Source organism: Blennius ocellaris, assembly GCF_963422515.1.
Source record: "Blennius ocellaris genome assembly, chromosome: 11".
Taxonomy (NCBI): Eukaryota; Metazoa; Chordata; class Actinopteri; order Blenniiformes; family Blenniidae; genus Blennius; species Blennius ocellaris.
The window spans coordinates 6,035,816-6,058,687 of NC_137660.1; the positions used below are offsets into that span (position 1 = coordinate 6,035,816).

At 43.2% G+C, this 22,872-nt stretch overlaps 1 protein-coding gene across 1 annotated transcript; it reads right to left on the reverse strand.

Annotated features, from left to right (window-relative positions):
* Positions 1-274: 274 nt before the first annotated feature.
* On the reverse strand, positions 275-10,103 carry aasdh (aminoadipate-semialdehyde dehydrogenase). The gene is made up of 14 exons (XM_080504415.1): positions 9,809-10,103; positions 9,625-9,736; positions 7,728-7,999; positions 7,447-7,639; positions 7,134-7,375; positions 6,941-7,047; positions 6,692-6,864; positions 5,401-5,710; positions 5,221-5,333; positions 4,485-5,142; positions 4,236-4,399; positions 3,144-3,269; positions 2,905-3,036; positions 275-2,024 (listed from the first exon to the last, which is right to left on the reverse strand). The coding sequence occupies exons 1-14, from the start codon at positions 10,045-10,047 to the stop codon at positions 1,632-1,634; spliced, it is 3,234 nt and encodes a 1,077-aa protein (XP_080360541.1). The 5' UTR covers positions 10,048-10,103; the 3' UTR covers positions 275-1,631.
* Between the last annotated feature and the right edge of the window lie 12,769 nt (positions 10,104-22,872).

Consider the following 22,872-nt stretch of genomic DNA (forward strand, 5'->3'; position numbering starts at 1 on the left):
ATTTTAAAGAATCTTCGTACTGCTGACTTCATTTTTGCCCTCCTGCGGACGACGCATGACGTCATGAAATGCTTGCCGGGTTTTATCAGGGGATACTCCATGCAGTATCGGACCGATACTGAAGGAATACCCCCATCGCGGTGGCCGAAACTGTAGACTTCACTATCAGCAGGTTACCTGATACCTTAGAGGAAGGATTCTGTGCTACCACCAGTTTCTCAGATACGTGGCGTAGCGAGGAACCTTAAAACTACAGAAGACAAGATATACAGAGGAATGTTCCCAAAAGCCATTTATTAAAGCATGGAGACCTTTTCAATATTCAGTGATCTACCATATACAGTTGATTAAATACATAAGCACACTTCAGATTTGGAGTTTTGATGTTTTAGAACAGAACATGTGTTTTTATTAACTTATTTGTATATATTTGTTTCTGGAGTGGGTTTTTTTTCAATTCCTAATCTTGAATCTTATTGAAAAACGAGATGGACCATTTCAAGACCATTTCTTTCCACTGATTAAGAAACAAAATAACTTCATGTTGTTTCTCTCTGATCATCACATCACAACTGAGAAATGTGGCTTCATGCAAAAGTCAATTGCTTTTAAATGTTTTCAATTGGTTTAAAAAAACAAGAACAAAGTTGGAAACAAACATGTTTAGTTATTTTACCGTATTTTCCGCCCTATAAGGCACCTAAGTACCTAAAATTTTCTCAAAAGCTGCCAGTGCGCCTTATAGCCCGGTGCGCCTTATATATGAAAGATTGTTCTACTCGGGACTGCTATTTGACAGCTGAACAAACAGAAGCTTTTATTTTGACAACTCTAACTTCGCAACCAGATCTTCAGAGCGGACGACACTCCACACAACACCTTCATCACTCATGGTTGCACACCAACATTCTAACAAACCAAAATAAACTAGATGAAATAATTACTCCCTAAACTGGGGAACAAAAACACATAAACACAATCAACACAACACCAAGCCCAACAACAACCCACAATAACCTCCAACAACACAAAACATGAATTTGTCGCTGCAAGGCATGATGGGACATCCTGAGCTCCTCAGTGCAGCCGATAGAAACTCCCATAATTCATTGCAGCTGTTTGTGGTGTTTTAAATGCAATTATTGGGGGTTATATTTGGTTTGTTATGTTGGTCTCTCGTTATGTTTTGAAAGCCTTTTCACGAAAAAGGGGAATACACACACACAATCATAGAAGCTCTACTGAGCCGATGCAGAAACTTCCTGTTTTGTTGCTGCCATCTAGTGGTTAGTGTTGGAGAGCCTGAAAATATCTTGGATGAATGGAGGCACCTTCCCCTGTGGTGTGTGTGTGTGTGTGTGTGTGTGTGTGTGTGTGTGCGTGTGCGTGTGCGTGTGTGGTTTCCCACAGTCCAAAGAAACATGCATGTGAGGTTAATTGTTGACCGTAAATTTCCCGCCGGTGTGTATCTGCCCTCACCCATAGCCCACTGGGATTGGCTCCAGCGCCCCTGAACGGGAGAAAGATGGATTGTTTAGCAATAGTATCGTTATTGTGAATACAAATTTTCACAGCTCCTCCCCCCCCCATCATCACAGAAACAGTGCTATTAAAATCTCTCCAAAAACGCATTAAACGTCTTCAAGTTTCAGCTTTAAGCAATACACGTAATCGTCTCGACACCCGAGCACAAGCGAGCTTCCCCATGCCACAGGTGATGAAAACAGTTCCCCGGGCAGCCTGTGGGAGGCCAGCGAGCGTCCGTCCTGTCCGTCCAGTATCCAGACGGTGCCGTCGGTGGACGCCATGCCCACCAGGAGCCCCCCGCGCCCCGCCGCAGAGCCGTCCAACACGCACGGCGAGCTGTACACTTTGCCGGCGGTCTGAAAGCTCCACAGGAGAGCTCCGTCCGAGCGGCTCAGGCAGTACAGGCGGCCGTCGTGAGAGCCACAGAGGAGCCGCTGCCGGTCGGGGGTGAAGCATGGAGAGGAGAAGACCGGACCCTCCGTCATAAACTGCCACAGCTGCGGAGAAACACCGAGACGGCCACAATGGAGTGGAGCGTTTCTTTCCATTTATAGGTTTGTGAAACATTTACAATCTGTATATTGTTCTGCACTCATGAAGTTCCATTACTACCAATTAAAACCGGACACATTTTCAGTTTTTAATGCATTTTTAGTGGTTTTAGGCCACTAATTGTTTTGCCTCTTAGTCATTTGAATGGTTTGGACTGATTTAGCTGTTATTTCCTATTTCATCATTTCTTTAGGCATTTTTAGCCATTTCACTTGTGTAACTTTCTTTTGCTTATCTTAGGCATTTCAACTTTTCACCTTTTTATGCCCTGATTTATTTTAGCAAGCTTACCTGCTTCCGTTTTCAGCAATTTCACATTTTAAAGCCAATGTTATGCCCAATATACATTTGAGCAGTTTTGCTATTTAGCCATTTCAACATCTTTAGCTGTTTTTGGCGATTCTAGCCATGTTCCCTTTAACACCATTTGAGCTGTTTTACAGTTTTATTAATTTTACTTTTCTTGAGCAATTTCAAGTTGATTTAGTTTTTAACATCTCGTTCTATTATTTCTCTAAACCAGGGGTGTCAAACTCATTTTAGTTCTGCTTCCACATACATTCCAATTTCCACTTGAGTGGGCTGAACCAGTACAATAGTGCCAAAAAACCCTAGAAATGTTATCTTTTTCTTTCTTCGCAGACCATACGTGATGAAAATCACAGAAAAGCAAGTAATTGCAAGTAATTGCACCTGTAAACGACACAATTCTCAACAATAACCTTCTGGTGTAAAATTCAATGAAATGTCCAAAAACCTTCCCCTGTAGCTGTTGCATTGTGGGTGTTTTTTACGAATCCACTCTGACAGCATTCTACTTCTCACCGGTTTGCCCGAGCTGTCGAAGCAACAAATGTTTCCGTCCACAGAGCCGATCACAACACACTCCGAGCAGCAGTTTGGAGATGAGAAGAAGGGAACGTTTCCGCAATGAGACCAGAGAACATCTCCACTGTCCTGGAAGAGAAATCCCCCCCCGTAAGATTGTGTCTATTCCTACATGTCGCTGCTGGATCTTCAAAGGCTTCATGTGAAAGTGGCGAACAGGACGTTCCTTCACTAACCAGGTTGAGACAGAGCAGGCGTCCCCCCAGTGTCGCCACACAAGTCCATCTGTGGGCCGGGTGGAGATGCGGCGAAGCGAAGACGGCACCGCCACCGCAGTGATGCTTCCAAACACATCGACTGAGCTGAAAAACACAGCACGTTATATAGCTCAAACTTCTGAGCACAATTAGACATGCACTTCAAAATGAGAAAGAGAAAGAGCGAGAGAGAGAGAGAGAGAGCTCTTCATGAAAGACAGAAATGAGTTAAAAACAACATAAATATATGATGAAAGTTCAGGTGATCAACCTTTTTGAATCCAAGCTTGTGACATTAATTTAGAGTTGAGACTTCCTGCTCTGACTGCAGGTTGTGAACTGGTTGATTGTTGTCCCTGTGTGTTTTTCAACCAACCATTTTCTTCAGTGACGTAAATGTTTGCCATCATTGACCTCAGTGACCCTCCACCACAGCCTGTCCAATCTGTGAAATCCAGTTCCCGGAACGATGAGTTCCTTTCCTCTGAGGATAAGCTCTTTGGTTTCACACTTTGAGTGTTTGGTGGACTGCAGCTGCTTCAGGTTGGACAGTTTCAAACTTTCATTCTCTTTCTTCTTTTACCTTTTAACCATAAAAAAAAGTGCATTCAGCTCTTATTTTGTCCAAAACTTCCATGAAGTCAAATTCTATGTAACTCTATCTGTACAGTCTGGGGTTTTTTTTTCATGTATTGTTTACCAATTCACCTGTCTCTCTTCATCCTGACATGTTTAAACTTAGTAGTTTGGGGACGTAAATTAAATGCTGACTCACCTATTTTAAAGATGTAAAATTATTTTATACGCCGTAAATCGAGGGTGTCAAAGACCTTTTAGTTCAGGGGCCACACTGGTAAAATAGTCCTACTTGATTAGATTAGATTAACCTTTTTCAGTCCCACAAAAGAGAAATTGCAGTGTTGCAGCAGTGTAGTGGTCAGTCAACTGAAGCTGATACGCCTTGAGTTCCACAAGGCTCCATTCTGAGGCCTCGAATACTCACCATTTTCATGTCACATTAGATTGAAGGAAGTGAAATGATGACAAAAAAGTTATATGAAACACACCCACCTGTGGATTCAGGGCGTAAACATTCCCGTCATGTGACCCCACTATCACCAGGCCCGTGTGAGGATCGACGGCCGGGCAGCTCTTCACAGTGTTTCCCGTCTCAAACACCCACCGCGTCTCTCCGGATTCAGCGCACAAGAAGTACACGCTGCCATCATAGCAACCTGTGACGCAAACACATTCGAACTAATGATCCAAAAGACGGATCCCAAATGTTAAAAACGGAAAATGTCCAGAAATGGTGCAGACCTAAAACGACGAGGGTGCCGCAGTGAGACACGGCAGCAGAGGACTCGATCCGGTCCCCGAGAACTCGCTCCCACCGCAGGCTGCCATCGGTCAGGTCTAACGCCTGGACCCTGTGGGAGTGTGAGCCGATGAACACCGTCGCTCTGGTGGCATCCGACCCCGTGCCTGTTCCCGCTCGTACAAGCAGCACCGGAGAGGCGTCCACACACTTGCCCGTGTCCGAGGACCAGCTCAGAGTGAGGCCCCCGCTACCACTTTCTGTTCTAATCTTTTCAGGATGCAGCTCTGAATTCACTCCGACGTCGCCAATGTTCATTTCCATCAAATCTCCCGCTCGTCTTATCACTTTAAAGCTCAGTTTCTTGGTGGCCGTCGCGTCTCTGCGATCCCTTTTCGTCCGGACAGCAGCGGGATGGTCAGTGGGTCGTTTCTTCGGCTCAGGCGGCGATAGATCCGCGCGCTGCGTTATTCTGGTGACGTGATGCAGGACGTCAGAGAAGGTCCCGTCTATTATGATTTCCAGAAGCTGCGGTGAGCTCGCTCCCAAAGCGGTAAGGATGTCATCGGTCAGACTCAACGCCTTTAAAGAATCTCCTCCACTGAACAGGAAGTTGGACTCCTCTTTAACACTCTCTTCTCTGGGGAGACCTAAAGTCTTCTGTTGAGCGACGGTTTGAAATATTCAGAATCCTGAATGCTAGAATTGAGGTGAGCAACTTCATCAAAGTAGACTTACCTGCCACAAAGCCTGCAGACGCTGGTGGAGTTGGCTGGCGTCTCCTGGAGAAGCTTCTGGAGTCCATCTTTCTCTTTCATATATTCTCATGAGTGCCTTCAGGTCTACTTTGCCTGCCAAACACCAAACATCAATGATTTGAGGCTGAGTGAATGAGTCGCCGCTGCATCTGAAACTCACCGTGAGGGTTCAGGCTCAACGCCGGAACGAGCAGCAGCACGTCGGGAACGCTGTGCGACGGCAGCAGAGCAGACAGCCGCCTCATGATGAGCTCCTTCAGATCTTCTTCTGCGCCGCCCATCTCCTCCAGCTGGTGTTCACCAGAGGAGGGGAGGTTCTCCTGATGCTCTGCCAACACACGCTGCGGCATGGAGGAGGTGGAGGCCGCCTTCTTTTCTTCCAACGCAGACGCAACAATGAAGGCGATCAGTCGAAAGCCTCGGTGCAGAGCGACAGCACAGGACTCCACCTGAGGCAGAGTCAGCATCACCTGGAGGGGCGGAGATTAAAAAATAGTCTTTTATCATCCACAGCAAGCCCAAGCCCTTTTCTTTTAAAGAAAAGAGGAACAAACACCCCCCCCCTCTCTCTCCCTCCCTCCCTCCCTCCCTGCCGTGTGTGTTTATTTCTTTCATACAGATTACAAGTTTGACTTGGTGCTTATCTGCTCATGTATTATTTTTTTTAGATTTCTGAGTTTAGTGACTTCCCATGTTTTCGTAGTTTTAGAAATCCAGAGTTGTGGCGGTATGTCCGCTTTTGAGTTGTCTTGGTTTTTCAGTTTGTAGTTTACCTCCTGTCCACTGGTTGGTTGTATTGAGTCTTTGTTGATTTTCCTTTTGTAATATTGCTCCCTTCTGTTCCCTTTTTCCTGTAAATCTTGTGCTTTTCTCAGGATCTAAGTTTAGTAAATAAACCCCAATTTTTTTGGTATGTGTGCTGCGATTCACTGCTCTGCATCTGGTTCTTGCCTTTGAGGTGATTAGGAATAACATGTACTCATGAAATATGCAAATTCTCTAGACGTGAGGTCTTCTGAAGTGAGGTCACAGACACGTTGCCCATCAGCTTCATTAGTTATAGAATGGTAGTTTCTCATTTGATCAATTCAATCTTCCATCTTTTTAATTTTCACAAGATATGTTGCTCCGATTAAATTAAAAATAAGCCAATATTTCACATGAAATAGTAAAATGCATGAAGTTTGTGTTTCCCCGCGGGGAGGAATAAAGCTCTCTACTCTAACTCGTACATCTCGTATGTTGTTTATGTTTCACTGAGGAAATAACATGTAATATGCGCATGTATACATTTTACATCAACTAATGTCAGGTGAAGTCGGTTTCTCATGGCAACAAAGATCTTCCATGGGTGTGGTGTATAACTTTTGGCAAACTGGCACTTTAACGTGTTTCTCCTTGGTTCAGAACACAAACCTGAATGTTTACACAATCTGCACATACAAACATACTTGCTGCACGCCGTCCAGGTTCACTCGTTTTCCGTGACGTTTGATAATCCTGTCCCTCCGACCGAGGTAGAACATGTGTGTGCTCTGAACCTTCACCCAGTCTCCGGTGGCTCTCATGGTCCCGGGGACCAGCGTGTCCTCACCGTCCAGCAGACACACTCTGTCCTCTCCACCTGCAGTGACGACCACATGGCTCAAGTTTCACTTTGATCCATTAGTATCCTCTTCTTCCTGAGAAATCCTTCCCACCTATGAACACCTGCCCTTCACCGTCTGTCACCAAACAGCCGTCTTCTCCTCTCACCTCCACCACTGTGTCCATCAGAGGCATCCCAAGAGGCACGGGAGGATCCTTTCTGAGGGGTCAGTTACGGCATTCAGCTGCTGAATATTATTACAATTTGATTACAAAATCAAAAGAAGCTAAACTGTGATCACTCACGTGCTGCTGGAGCTCAGCAGGGATTGTGGGATTTGGTAGCAGGAGGCCCAGCAGGACACTTCAGTGATCCCGTAGATGTTGTAAATCTGGGTTTTATTGTCCTCGTGTTTCCAGCTTCTCAACACAGCCGGTGACGGGCAGGCTTCTCCACCCAGAGCCAGCACCCGCAATGAGGAGTCGGACGACAGCAAGTCCTCTTTCAGGACTCGATGACCAAAACGCAGCAGCAGAGTGGGCGTGATCTAAAACAGAAACAATCCCATCAGACAAAGAATGCCAGCAAAAACACTGAGGTCGAAGAGGCAGTGCTTGCCTGTAGGACCGTGGTCTTGTGCTCTTTAAATAGTAGTTGAGCCAGTTTATTGGGCATCTTCTTGACCACGGTGGGGACAATAAGGAGCTGAGCCCCGGACGACAGGGCGAGAAAAATGTCCACCACGGAAGGATCAAAGGTCAAAGGTGAAGCGAGGAACAACACATCATCTGCACTTATCTGAAACAAAGACCTGAACACAGAAAGTTTGGTTAATTACTAAAAGAAGCCTAACACTCCGATTCTAGAGCAGGGGTCTGCACAGGTTGAGCCTCACTGACCTCAAATGTAAAATGTTGGGGAGAATACACTTGTGTGGGACCCTCACGGTTTTTGGAAAACCTGTTGTTCCAGATGTGTGCAGGACGTAGGCCAGGTCTTTGTGCTTGAAGAACTCCGCACCACCTCCTGCCAGAGCTCCGGATTGTTCTGTTTCCCCTGGTTTGTTCTGGCCATGCTGCAGCCCACTGATTTCTACCAGGGTCAGTTTGAACTTGGGCAGCACCACGGAAACTTTCACAGTCACCGGCTTGAGGAGAGCGGCCTTGAATTGCTGGAGAGAGAGGGGAGAGATGGGTAATAGTTGTGAAAAGAAGAAAGCTTCATGTGCAAACATACATCAGAGAATTCTTGAGAGTGAATCGAACTAAATAGTCCAAGAGGGAATTTCCTTTAAGTATTACACAGAATAAAGAGAAATACAATTGAGCATCAAATAAGAGGATGAAAATCAAATAAGAAATATAAAATAGTCAGGCTTTCTGGTGGCTAAAATAAGTACAGAAACTGAAAATAACTCCGTAAACATTATGTAAACAAATGTAAATACTTCTTGATCATCATCCATTTAAATCCTTCAACATCATTCAGCTTGCAGGAGAGCAACTGGATGAACCGCAAGACTTTTAACCACAACTACATAAAATCCCAAACCTCAATAGAGAAGAGTACAGCTAAACATCTGGCTGTGTTCAAATTAAGACTGAAATTGAATTTCGACTGTTTCACCAGGTTTTGAGATTTTTATTTTTTTTTTTTACTGATCAGAGGAACAATTGAATCTCTGACACGGAAGTGCACTATGATAGGAACTGTGAGTTTTGTGTTTTTTACACAACAAAGTGATGCGGTAAATAATAATAATAATGATAAACATCTTTGACTTTGTAACAACAGAGATTTCTTTTTAAAATCAAATTAAAAAAACAAACGCTTGAATGTTTTTTTTCAATTTCCTTCATCATTGTAGTGTCTCAGCTTTCACAAGAGAAAATTGGGAGGTACAACAACGATCCATTCATCCATCGTGTAAACCACTTAATCCTGTCCAGGGTGGCAGTGCGCTGGAGCCAATCCCAGCTAACTGTGGACGAGGCCAGGAAACACCTGAACAGGTCACCAGTCCGTCACAGGATAAACAAACAGACACAGGCGACCACACACTCGCATTCATACTTAGGGGCAAGTTAGTCACCAACCAATCTCACTTGCATGCTTCTGGACTGTGAGAGGAAACCCACGCACACACGGGGAGAACATGCAAATTACACACAGAAAGGCCCAGCCAGTATTTGAACCTCGACCTTCTCACTGTGAGGCAAGAGCAGTAACCACTTCAACATCTTACAGCATGTACAAAAACCAACAAAAGGGTTAAAGTAACAGCTACTTGAATGAAGGTTGTATTTCTGAAAGGGTTGTTTTAACATGTGGCCCTGAGGTGGATCAGTGGTTAGTGCTCTCACCTCATAGCTAGAAAGTTGAGGGTTCAAATACCAAATCCTTTCTTTCAAAATCTCTCACATGGATGGGTTTCCTTCCAAAGTCCAGAAACGTGCATGTGAAGTGAATTGATGACCATTAGAGTGTGTGTTTTCTGTGATGGATTGGTGACCTGTCCAGGTATTTCCTGCCCTCACTCATAATTCGCTGCAGCACCCCCGAACAAGATAAACAGTATAAAGATGGATGGATAGATTGATCTGAGCGTGGGTCTCCATGGGTGTGTAGAGGTGAGCAGGCTTGCCTCACAACAGAGGAAGTTGTGAGACTGAGTCCAAGCCATGTCAGGGTTAATTCTTTTTCAGGGTTACACCTTAAGTCCAGATGTATGCCTTTGAGGTGACAGATAATATTGACTCGTATGTGTAGGATGGATTTATGGATGGATGCTCCAACCTGCAGCAGGTGAGACGCCACGGCGCAGTACTTGAGGTTCCTGACTGTAACAGAGAGATTTCCATCTGCTTCTGGGTCCAGAGGGACATATGCAGCATCAAACTGCAGCACCCTGAAGAAAAAAAACGAGTAACATATGATTCATGTAGAAGCTACTCCTTCTTGAAAGAGGTTTCCAACTTACCCCAGGATCCAGACTGGTGTGAGCACATCCTCCACGCAGTACAAGCCGATCCCTCCGCCGCGTTGAGAGCAGTTTTCCCGCAGAGATCTGAAGAGTTCCCCGGAGAGTTCATCCAGCTGCCGGTAGGACAGCGACACCGGGATCCCGGACTGAGAGCCTCCGGCAAAAGTAACAGCCACCCGGTCAGGATGCAGAGAGGCTGCCGTCGATACCAGCTCCTGCAGGGTCCGTGCAGTCATCCTGACCAAACATTCTCTACGGACAACCCCAAAATAAAGACAAATGGAGTCAAATAAATGGAATGTCTTCTCTTCTCTTCTGCTTCTTCTTGGTTTGACGGCAGTTTTGAAACGTTTGCTCTCAATGTGGAGAAGGTTCTGTTATGTTTAGCCCACATTTGTCGCGTGAAAATGACGCAAGAGTCATACTTCACGGGCTAATCTCAAACTCGTAAAGCCTGTAGTTGTTCGGTTATTTTGGAACGGTAGTCAAAATACAAGACATAATATCACAATAAATGAAAAATCTGCGATTTATATTGATTAGTTTACGGGAAAAGTGGCAAAGAGATTTTTGTTTTCACACTAGAAAATATCAAATGATTTGAATCTCTTATCTTTGAGATTTTTGCCACAGCTCATGAAGGCACCACATGCCCACTGTCCAATCAGATTTCAGTATTTTTAAACGCTTGGAGTCTCGTTCGTTTGAATTTCAGAAGCGCTCTTTTCTATGCTGCGGTGCAGAAATATTGCATGGAAAGCGTTTTAAAGACAATATGACGGGGTTTGTGAAAGAGAATTTCCAAAAACATCGTCAAGCTTTTCATCTGTCCCTGAACCGGATCATAGACAAGGTGTGTCGGCTGTCCTGTGGCTGTTGTATTCGTTAGCATGAGCGTGAGCAGCGAGGCTAGCTCACGTCAGCTCAAGTTGGTTTACAGATTTCACTTCACTAAACTCGTGTTTTCTCCTTTCTCAAGTATACAAGACTGCACAGCATAGATGCGGGCCTCGAGGTGGACTTCGATGACGAACACTTTTTAAGTGAGCGATGTGTTATAGAGAACGTCACAACAATATTGCTTTGGAAGACAGTTGTATACCCTTTTCTATGTCTGCCCTGAATCTGAGAATTCTGCTTTCCAAGACTCAATCTGTTTGTAGCAACGTCTCTGGATTTCAGAAATACTAAGTGAAAAGAGTCTTTGACCTATAGAGCCTCCATTCTGTGTGTAAATGCAGAAAAGATCAGCTTTGTAGCTACTTTTGTTACATGTGGGCACAAATTTTAGTAGTTTTTATTTTCTTTATGACATCTCATAAGATCAAGGTGGACATTGTATCTGATCATCCACCCATCCATCTCCTAGGGGCAAGTTAGGGCAAGGAGAAAACAGTGAGGCATTCACACCGAGGGACAATTTCTTGTAACCAGACAATTGTTGAAACCGGAATGCTCAAAGGAAACCTACGCGCACACACGAGGAGAACATGAAAACGCCACACAGGAAGGATTTAGTACTTTTCGACTCGTGTGCTGAGGCGAGAGCTCTAACCACTGTTGCACTGTTGTTTCAATTTACTGTGTATTCATGCACCGAAAAGTCAAATGGAACTGTTTTTTTAATATGAGAAAATTCTGATTAATTGAAATTGATTAGAATGGATTGGCAGCTTCTTGTCTTTGTGACAATTTCTACTTAAGGCTTTATATAGATATATAGTCACTCATTTTCTATTGCATTGCACTTCTGGATTAGGTGCCAGAAGCATTTTTGCTACTCTGTACTTGTGCATATGTAAAAGACAATAAAGTAAATCCTAAACCTGTCAATATTTATATATTTTACTACAATGAGGTTTTTCTTTGAGAGGAAATTGAGCCCTATGATCACAGTGTGAATAGTATCTGTAAAGGTTAAGCACGGCATCCGCTACCAAGGTAACCACGGCCATTTCATACAGTTAAGTGCATAATTCAAATGCTTTATTGATTATGGATCACTAACATGTGGATAATAACCAACATCCATGTTGACTGTCGGTTTTTATTTAATTTACCAAGTTTAGTTAATGTTGCAGATTCAAGTGTTAATTTCTCTCATCTCTTTCAGATGGCAAACTTGCAAAATGCCTAAAGAAGTCCAAGAAGATGCTGAAGCAGCTAGAATTACAGGTTTGTCATTATAACTATCTGATTGAGAACATGTTCAAGTTTGTCATGTTTTATTGGTAAATAAACGCCAAATGCTGTGGATGATTTTTGAGCTGATTTAATCCCGATCTTCAGCATTCTTGTTATGTCAAAAAATATTTATGACATCAGGTATTCAATATGTTCTGTATGTGTATATTCCTCAGAGTACAACAGATTTGAGAGAGGAATCATTGACAGGTAAGGAATAACATAAATATTAGGGATGCAATGGTTCTCGGTAGAATATTGAACCATTCAGTTCACCATGCATGGTTCAGTACGCCCTCTGGTGTGGCGGTATTTGGTTTTGCAATTCATTTAGCATCAGTGCTTTACATGCCACAGCTTGTGCCTGTCTGAAGGCGGAGCCCTCCCTACGAGATAATGTCCGATCACGATTGTGGCTCCGCCCACCAGCTTTTTCCCTACGGCTCATCTCAACAAAGAAAAGTAGTCTGTCTAGGTAATACAGAGTCCAGCATGTTGTGGTTCAACTAGTCTCAGTGAGCATAACAACCCAGCAGTTCCTTATCTCTTTGTGGAAGGTCAGTCTCATCCTGAGCAGATGGATCTTGTTGTCCAGGAAGTGGTCGCACACACCGCCAATCTGGACCAATCAGTGAGACGTGTTTCTTCGTCGTGCTATATTTCCTCTCTGGTTTGTGTTCGTTTGGGGCGATAGTGCCCCCAAATTGTGTGTGCAGGCGGTTTGATCTGCTCTCAAACGTGCAGTGTAAAGGCAAACCCTACCAAATGAAGGTGTAGCACCCCCACCCCCAATTGGAACTGAGTCCCTGCACCATCCTGGGGTGAAAACATGCTTGGAGTCCAAATCTGGTTCCAGTCCCATGTTATGGTTCCTCAGAACTTCACTGCGTGCTGCGATCTTACAATGAGCGGGCAAAAACAAAGGGAGCCATGGCAAGCACAAGTGAGGCGGTTGAGGCACAGAATTTTGAAGAAGCACCTGCAAGTATCCGTAGTCTCCGTGGTGCGATGATTTCAGTTTCACTGTTGAATACGAGGAGGGAGTGAAAACGGTTTGCAGACATTTTGCTGTCTACAAATGTTGCTTGAAACATGTCCCATACGTAAAAGAAAACGCAAGCATTCATCTTTCGGGTAATCACCCTGATGTAACGCTTTCTGACAGCAGAGGACTCGAGAAGGTAACACCAGTGGGGAATAATAGGACAGACAGACCGAACCATGGGCTACCTGTACTGTTGCACCCTTGATAAGTATCCTTCATGTTGCCTCGTATGTTTTCTTTAATGATGTTGCTTTGACCTACTTTCAGCAGCACAAGAGGTGACGGGACACTCGGTGGTAAGTCCACATTTATTTTCCAAATCCTTGACACAAAGTATCCCGTAAATGATAAATACAACCTGGTTTCATTTCAGCAGCTGGATCTCACACATCAGGATGCGGAAGCCGACCTGAGTGTTTCTGGGGTCAGCCAGTTGTTTGTGAATGAGAATGATACGACACCAGAAAGCATACGGTATCGTCGAGAACGTGAAACTGAGGAAATTGACATGAACTCTAAAAGGATGAGTGGACTTGACGCAACCCAGCTGATGAATAGCTCAGGATATGAAGACCAGAGGACATGTTCCGAGGTTGAGCTTCAGCCCGAGGACCAAGATGAGGATCTGCAGACGTCTCTGAGCAGTAACGGCAGCTCCTTGTGGGAGCTCTACCCCGACATGATGGGTCGAGTCAAGACGGCCATGCAGAAGCAGCATGTCTGCAAGGCCGCCGGCGACGTCCTGAGGAGATACCATCGACTCAGGAAGAAGCCCAAAAGAAACTACTTGAATAACACTGTGGTTGTTTCTGACGCGGCTACAACAGAGGGGAGCAGTGAGCAGCAGCTGAAGGAAAACTACTGCAGCCCTGTGAGACAGCTGTTCACGAGGATGGAGGCGAGCCCCAGGACGTCGCTGCAGACCATGCTGGGTGACGTGCAGTCGTCTCCTCAGAAGGCGTGTTGCTCGCCACGGAGACCACAGAACAAGCCCATCCTGGCCATGAGCTTGGATTGTCCTTTTCTTAACCCTGAACCCAAAGAGATCTCGCTGAACAAGACCATCACCGTGACGAGACAGTCTCCTTCCAAACTGTCCGTCCCCTACTCTGGTAGTCCTGACTGTTCGACAATCGTCAGCCCGTTGCGCCAGTTTAAAGCCCGTCCTTCTCCAGCACGCTCCGTGCCGAGGGCTGGACCATCCATGCACACTGTGGATGAGAGATCTGACCTCTACAGCTCCGTGGTACACAGGAGTCCCTCAAACGGAAGGGTGATGACCAACATCAGCCGCTCACCTCAAAAACCTTACAAAAGCCCCAGACATTATTCAATGTACTTCGACTGCGGAGCAGCCAGGAGGTCCCGTTCATCTTCTCCTGGCCCGTCTTCCCTTTCCCGGAGGCTCACTGTGCGACCAGCGAGGGTTTTCTCACAAGCCTCCCAACCGTCATCGGAGCCGCGGCCGCGCTCGCTTCGGCCCGTTATAGCTCGTCATCTCTCCTTTGACTCCTCCCTGCAGTCGCTCCCCGTCCCTCTTTCACCGCAGCGAATTGACGAGGAGTACAGGAAAGTGTTCCACAAGTTCATGTGCCAGAATAAGTGGGGTGGCGCCCCCGCCTCCCCCGGCTCTCTGTGTCTTTGTGCTCGGAGCTGTGCGGTCCGCAGAGGACACTCCTCTTCCGTCCTGTCGGCTCTGGCCCTGTCGCCCCACGCCTCCGTTCAGAGGAAGCGCCTCAGGGAATGGGCCTCTGGCAGCCACCAGGAGACCAAAAGCGCCAGGAGAGAAGGCTCAATGCACTCGGAACGTCCGTCTCAAAACGGGAACATGCTTCCGCGGCGCCTCTATCCAACAGAATGCGAGGCGCCTGGCTGCAGCCTCCCCTCCAGCTCCAGGACGCGTGGAGAGTTTCACAGATTCCCCACCGTGCAGCCTAAAGTACACCCCAAAGCTACGATGACGTTGCACTGGCCTTCACCTGCAGCTGATGTTTCTGCTCTGGGTAAGCTTCATTTGACAACGTGTAAAAAAAAAAAAAAAAGTCAGAATATAATGAAATATTTAGGGATGCACCGATGCTACTTTCCGATACGTATTGAATGCTATAAAGCATTTAAGCACAGCAACTTCGGTCTGTATTATGCATCGGTAGATGGGTGCAATGTGTGAATAGATGCAAATGCAGTGGTGTCGATGCAGAGGATGTGATGTACTCATCCTTTAAAAAAAACTGGTATTGTTGTAATCCTAGCAAAAACATGAAATGTCTTTTGACAAAAGCTTCACAGCTGTCAATGGTCAGTTATTTATTCCTTCCTTATATGTTAAAGTCAATGTCTTATGATTATCCTGAAAAAAGAAATGGATCATGTGACATGGCTTTGCTACAGAAAAGTCATATTTTGCATCTTGTCCATTTTTGTCCTGCGGGATCTCAGCATGACTGTTGACCTAGTCCTTCAACTTTACTTTCACCATGTGCAGAAAGCGCCGACGATCAGGAATGAGCCAACAGACAATCTCCAGTGAAGGAAGCAAGCTGTGAGAAGTGGACGGAGGAGACGCATCTTTCTCTGGTCACTTGTTCTGAGCAATGTTCGAGACCGCACATCTTCTGATACTTGAATTTTGCGTGGAATGTTAATTCCATTTAGACCCAAATAACTGTATGTTTTTTTTCCTGAGTGGTTTCATGTCAACATATTGAAGATATATGAGTGATATTCTCTGCAATTGGCATGTTTGTATTTGTTTGAGCTTATTTCTTTGTGTTTTCTAATAATTTTTAACAAGGTGAAACCAGTTTTTAAATGTTGAATTGTTTTTTGCATGTCCAGCTAAGTTTTATTGTTCATACCCTTGTTTGTTCCCATGTTATTTTCTTTTAACATTAAAACTAACAGTTACACCCTGTTCAATGATTAAGTTCATGAAAAAAATAAAGGACTGTTAATTTTCTTGAGTGCTTCCTCCTCATGTTTGTCTCGATATGTGAAAAGAAACTAATCAGGTAGCCTTTAAATTTAAACTTAAAAAAAAAAAAGGTTTATATGGATATTTGCTGGGAAATAATTCCTTTGAAGCTGCAAATATCTGCATCATCCTCCATTAATGGCAATAATTCCATTCAACCGCTTCCGCAGTGTAGGAGTGGAACTGCTGGAAGATTTGAAACGACTTTGACATTAAAATCTACATTGTTACATTAAAACATTTGTACACAACCTATGCTCACGAAGGGACGTCCAAATCATAAGTGAAAGAACTGCTGACTGAAAACATCTTGAGGCAAGAAACAAAAATCACCAGTATAAAATGTAAAAGAATAATAATCCACTATGGTGGAAATGAACATGACTAAAGCTTTTACCCACAACACTGATGTATGAATACATTTGCACACAGCATTATACAAGATTTACAGACAGATCCTCTATTTGCATGTACTTAGTGCACATTTTTGAGTTCAAATGTTTTTATTGTTTTCAATCAGACACAGCTGAAGAACAACTTGAGGTAAGACAGTTATTTTCTAATTTCGAAAAGTAAAGAATAGCAATAAAGCAAATTTGAATTGCACATGTGGAACATTGTGCAATGGATTATTTACGCACAGAGAGCATCTGATTACATGGCATTAGAGCTCATTTGGATTTTTTAGTGCATCAACAGCCTGAAAATATGGGTAGTGTGATGTCATTTTAATTATTCCAGACAGGAGCAAGACATTTACAAAATGAGTTTAAAAAAAAAATGAAATGTGTAAATTTTTTTTTGAATGTGTGTGAAATCCAAACGTGAAAAAAAAACTTTGTTTAGTTTTTGTTTCATCTGTCCTTGTACTCATGGCCACACATATTTGTTGTATTTGTGCTTCAAGGAGTTGAGGATAAACATGCTTTCATTTAAAAAAAAAAAAACATTTCTGGATTTTAAGCGTTAACCTCAGTTCCTTTCCACTCCAGCATACTGAGAACATCTTCTTTCCTCCATAGTTGCTCCAATCTGTTGGAGGGAGGGGAAACAAACCCCGCACAGGACTGAATATCTTGCGCGACTTGACCAGAGTGAGGCGCTATAACATCACTGACCGGCTGAAGTCTCAGTGTAAGCGCCTCTGAACATTTGGAGGCGTCTGGAAATGCTCTTATTTAAAACGAAACAAAGTATGGGTGGATCAATATCACTGAGAGATACGCCGTTTTGAGTCTTCATCAAAATCCCTGAGTTAATGCAAAATAATGTACATATATTGACACATAAGAACAAGTTTCTTTAGTCATTCTTGGATTAAAGTCCAGTTAGATGTTTTTTTATCTCTATTTTTATGATTTTTGTTTTACACATTCCAAAAATCCCTGTCATCCTGGCGATAATTACCACCCAGAGAAGCTGACTGATGTCAGCAGTAAACCCCCCAAACACAGTTTGTCTTTCTTCATTGGAGGTAGAAACAACTGCTGCACCTACATGAAGTGTCTTTACCTATAATCCATAATTGTCACTATCATATTTGCAGTTAGAGGTTGCCAGGGTTTAAAATGCCAACTTTACCAGAGTAAAAATAAATAAACGAAAATACATCTGAAGAACAATTCTTTTTGCAAAACTAAGTCCAGGCTGTTCAAAAAGATCAGTCGCATGTTTTTAGGCCTCGTTAACATGACAATATTTCAAGTGGCAATTCATCGTTTCTGCACTTTTTTTTTTTTAATGAGAAAAGTTTCTCTTTTAGATGGTAACGCTTTGAAATGATGTACAATTCCACTGAAATGGCAGAAATACTAAAAACTATGCACTACTACTACTTAAGTTTAATTTTATTTGTCCAGTGGCAAATACAACACAGTCATTTCTTGAAGATAGGACAGACGGGCAGGTTGTGGGGAGGGATTCAAACCCTGATGGGTGCTGCTGTTCATTTATTGTGAATCGACGCACACAAACACCCAGAACAATACGCTATAAACATTAACAATGAGGGAACAGCGGCATTCGTCTGGACAGACGACCAAGTCGGACTGTTATTAAAGTGACTGTCAACTATAAAACCGCCAAGTCCCAGGGGAATCTGGACGCGGAGTCACAACACGCTGGAGGAAACATTGTTCTTACTGTCCGTCTCCTCGCAGAAGAACTATTTACCACGGTCATGATGTGACATGCGCACACAGTGGCATTTAATTTTCCTCTGTTTCTACGGAGACAGAGTCTGTAAGTTTTCAAGAAGTTCCACCTTGAGAGCCGTTGTCGTGTGTATGAACACCCAAAATGCAACAGAAAGTTTCGCTTTTTCACTTGAAACCGTTGAAACGGTAAGACAGTATGTGATGGATCCTCAGCAAAGACATGGGGCAGCATGAGCAGAGCAGAAGGTAACGCACACTGAGGAGCAGTGCATCATTAACAATAACAACTAAGCTCGTCCTGGCAGCGTCATGGATGTGAAACGTCAAATAAGTTTTACTAAACATGATCAAAAGAAGTCTTTGCTTGTTAAACTTGTTTTGAGTAAAACTAAACACGAATTAATGTGTGATTCGAGGGTCGTTAAAGTTTTGAGCTCCCTCGATTTGAGGAAATGTTGATCACCAAAGCTTTTGAATGTTCATAACTGCGTTTGATGAGATTCACTTTTGTTCAGATAGCTGTTCACAAAGGCATTGATGTCAATAGTTTTTCTTTCACATTTGAAGTTATTGTGGCAACTTTTCACATTTTTATAAATCACTCAGCACCAAGTAATATTTGATAAACAGATCATCTTCCTTTTCAGGTTATATTAAAAAAACAAAACAACAATCACAGATTCATTAATTTTAAATGGCTTCTTTAAATTGCAAGTCGAAAATTGAAGACATTATTCTTGGGGCAGCGCCACAAACTGTTTTTGATTTCTTCATGATGGTTTTGTTTTGATTTTTCTGTGTAATCACAACTTACTTCACTTAAAAATGTCTGAAATAGGAAAGAGCTGTCACGAGGTCTTTAATCATACAAAGCACAATTTAAAACACACACACACACACACATTTTCTTAACTGCTCAGTGGATCAGGAGAATTTTACTCTGAATTGTGCTACATGCTACATGCTACATGCCAGAGCAGGCTCACACATGCTAAGCGTGATTAAAGTGTGACTAATACTGTATGGTCTACAGCACAAAGCTATGCGTACTGTAGACCACAGACCCCTCCATGATTTCTGCATTCGTATGTGCGGAGTCGTCATCTGCCCCTGTGTGCTCGGGTCTGCTCCGACCCCCTTTCCAGAAGTGGAGCATGGACACAATCATGTGCGCAGCCGCAGCCGTAGCCTGGTCCCTGGACGGTCTGCAGATGTGCAATGTTAAAGTTGCGTGTAACATCGACAGAAGCTTTTCCGAGGTCATTTCAGCAACAGACTGCGGTGCTTCTAGGTCACTGCTCGGGTGGTTGACCAGTCGACTCACTAAGTCATTAGTTTTTTTTTTTGTTTGTTTGTTTTTTTTAATTACCCCTAGGGAAAAAATTAAATTTCTTGAATTTTGAATCTTGAAAAGCCTTCACATATCATTTGCATATGATATGGAGTATGAATTAGGCTAAACAGTGGGGATGCACCGATACAGTATCGGATATCGGTTTGATACCAGGCATGACTATTCGTACTCATAAAACTACCACCAATGCCACGACACCGTTACCGCTTTACGGTAGCGCGAAGTGTATGGCACTTCACTGCAAGGCATGGGCAGGCAGCGAGTAGCGCAAATCGCCGGCGGGCAATAAGGAGTGCACTCCCTCACCTTGCAGACGGAAGAAAGCAGGACACTGGACGTTTCTGAGATGAACACTTGTTGCGGTGTAGCACGCTCACTCTCTCGTGGACAATGGTCAAGACAGCAGCGTGTCTGTTAAAAGAGGCCACGCATGCAATGTTTTCTTACAGTATGTGTGGCAGTCCCATTAAAAACTAACTTTGAATGTCAGTTCATCACAATGTAGGAATGTTGTTCAAATAACATCTGTGGGGAAAAAAAACGTGTTTAATGACCGAAGTACTAGGTACTGGTATCAGTGAGTACTCATGCTACTGATTTTGGAAAAAAGTGGTGTCAGTGCATTCCTACTAAACAGCATTAAATAAGTATTCACATTGATACTCTGTTTTGCCAAGTCGCTTAAAGTCAGTACTCATATTTGTACTCGTCCTTTAAAGAAAGTGTTAACGGCCCTACTTAAGACCCCTGCCAGTCTTTCCAGACCGTCTTGTGACCTTGTGGGCCTCAGCTGGTTACTTTTATCATAAAGCTTTGCACTCAGGAGATATGCTTCCTTGATGTTTGCCTAAAACAAGTCCAGTGTTTTGTTGACTGTGGTGAGGCGAGTGGAATACACATTTATTTCAGAGCAGAGGAGAGAAAGGCATGATTAAAGTGCCCAGAGACATGAGGGAGGAGGTGTGGGTGCGAGTGCATCACATCATGAACTGCTTCACCTTCAACGCAGGGAGGTGTGTGTATGTGTCTCGTATGTAGTACACACTGCAGGAGGGCTGCAGACATTATTTCATAATCAATTACTTGGGCACTTACTATTTTCATCTCAGACAAAAACACATTTTGAAGTTACTCCTTTATTAAGAAGATAGAAAACATTTGGACTGACAAAATGGATCGACAGAGCATACGTTACAAAACGCTATACAAATAATATAATGATTTAAAGACCATAATGTAATAAAAATAGTAAAATAATGTGTTTTCTAAAAGCCATGTTTGAGAGAGTTTTGCAGTTTTGGCACCAAACCTAGAAAATAAAGCTCTGGTTTCCAAGAAATGCTGTCCCATCATTACATTACTTTAAAATGGCATTATGATGATAGATCAAATATCTGATTACTCTATTGGCAAGTTGTTATATTATTTGCTTTATGACATCGAAATATAGCTAAGTTACTGCTCATTATTAGCAGGTAGTATGTTATTGACCGTCATTATGTTATTGGTTGGTACAAGTGTGTACAAAGTTTATGTAGTTTGCTATCACAAAGTCTTCGTGTTTGTTCATCAACACTTTTATTGAATACAAAATTATTAAATTTGCATCTACGTCTGAAGATATTGTGAAGCCTGTCTGCTGCACCCGTGAATAACTAAAGATCCGGAGCTTAACCTGTTGTTTTAACAGTGACAGCCAGAGAGAGCAGGAGAGCATGGAAAAAAAAAAAGCCTGGAAAACACCGATTAAATATAAAAACATTCTCCCATGTTGCCTCGGGGGCATCGTGTTTGACACGCTCAAAGCATTCAACGATTACCGCTGCTGTTTTGCCTACTTGGACCTGACTGGCTCTGCGGTGATCCATGAAAAGCCCCATTCAAGCTGCCTCTCGCGGTCCGGCAGAAAAGCACCAGTTTCATTTAATTGCACAAAGATAACAGTCATACTGAATGCAGCTTGGTGCATCCTATTCCCACTGGCATGTGACTCCAGCAATAGGCCTTTAAAAAAATAAAAAATAAAAAATTCAGTGAGAACATCTCCCAATGTCTGATGCCATTTCTCACTGTCTGAAGCCACACGGTTTAATCATTCCAAACATGAGACGGCATTATGTTGAGAACACACCGTGGCGTTTAGATGGTGCTCTTAGCCGCGGCTCCTTCAGTTATTGACGAGTTATTATCCTGTTTTAAAACTCTGCTGGCGTATGACGCTTTCTCTTTGTGGTGTTGAAAGGGCAGAGAGACAAGGCACAGGGACTCCTGCTGTTCCTGCCGGACGTCACCGCGTGTGATGATTCATGCAACCACTTCTCTCGGATGAAGATCACAGGGAACATGACTCACTGTCACACACGCAGCAGAATGAAGAAGTCGGGTCACGCAGATTTAAGATCATTGGTGGAACATGAGGCTGTGATGGAGCGCTTGCAGGGTTTGTTTGTTTGTTTGTTTTTTTTCAACCCTCCTTTTGGAAGTTACAGAAGAGTTCATTCAGAGTCACGAAGCCATGGAAGATCAAAGATCACAATAGTTGGTGTGTTTTGTAGGTAATACACACCACTTTCACCGTTTCTGCTACTTCTGTGTAACGAGAAACAATGCCCTCAAACACTTCTGTTTCAATGGATTAAATATGTTGTACGTGATTATATTTTTAGCATCAATCTTGAATAGACAGGTAATGTCCTACTACAATTTGGATATTAATTGCTACTTTCTATCTAGATTAGTTCTTTTCATTTGTTGACATATTTAATTTTATGTATTTACAAATTTCGGTTTGCAGTTTTTAATCAGTTTTCAAAGACACAAGCCCTTCGCAACTGTTGGGTTGAGTATTTTGCAGGTATTTTGGCAACTCTTTCAATCTAGTTGGTTTATCAGAAGCTATTTTTTCTCCAATTATATTTTTTACAATTCCAATCTATTAGGTGGCCCCACATGCAGAACATGGTTACCAGGCAACATGTCTGCACTCATTTTTATTTATTTCAATCATGTTATTTCATTTTTAACACATTTCATGAAACATCTTTCCATTATGTGTTTACATAATCGAAAAGGAAAACGAATAAGATAAATCTTATAGTGGGTGCTGCTTTCTCCAAAACACCATCACAAAAAAATACACAGGATTAACCGATCCACAGTTTATGGAATATCCACTTCAGTCACACAACAAAATTCACATTACATCAAAATCAAGGGTAGATTCTACTTATTGTTGCTCATAGTTTACAAAATATTCTCTGCAGTTCACAGACACAAATCATATTTCAGTAAAATCAACATTCAACATAATTATTACCGGTAGCTATGGTTTGCCTTTGCTTCCTGCTG

What these genes read in the sequence shown, in the direction of transcription:
- aasdh (XM_080504415.1), bottom strand. Translation starts at nt 10,047, where the DNA reads ATGACTGCACGGACCCTGCAGGAGCTGGTATCGACGGCAGCCTCTCTG. An exon ending in ACAAGACCACGGTCCTACAG is followed by an intron (nt 7,376 to 7,446) that starts GCAAGCACTGCC and finishes TTTCTGTTTTAG; the next exon opens with ATCACGCCCACTCTGCTGCT. An exon ending in TCGACAGCTCGGGCAAACCG is followed by an intron (nt 2,025 to 2,904) that starts GTGAGAAGTAGA and finishes GTTTCTCCGCAG; the next exon opens with CTGTGGCAGTTTATGACGGA.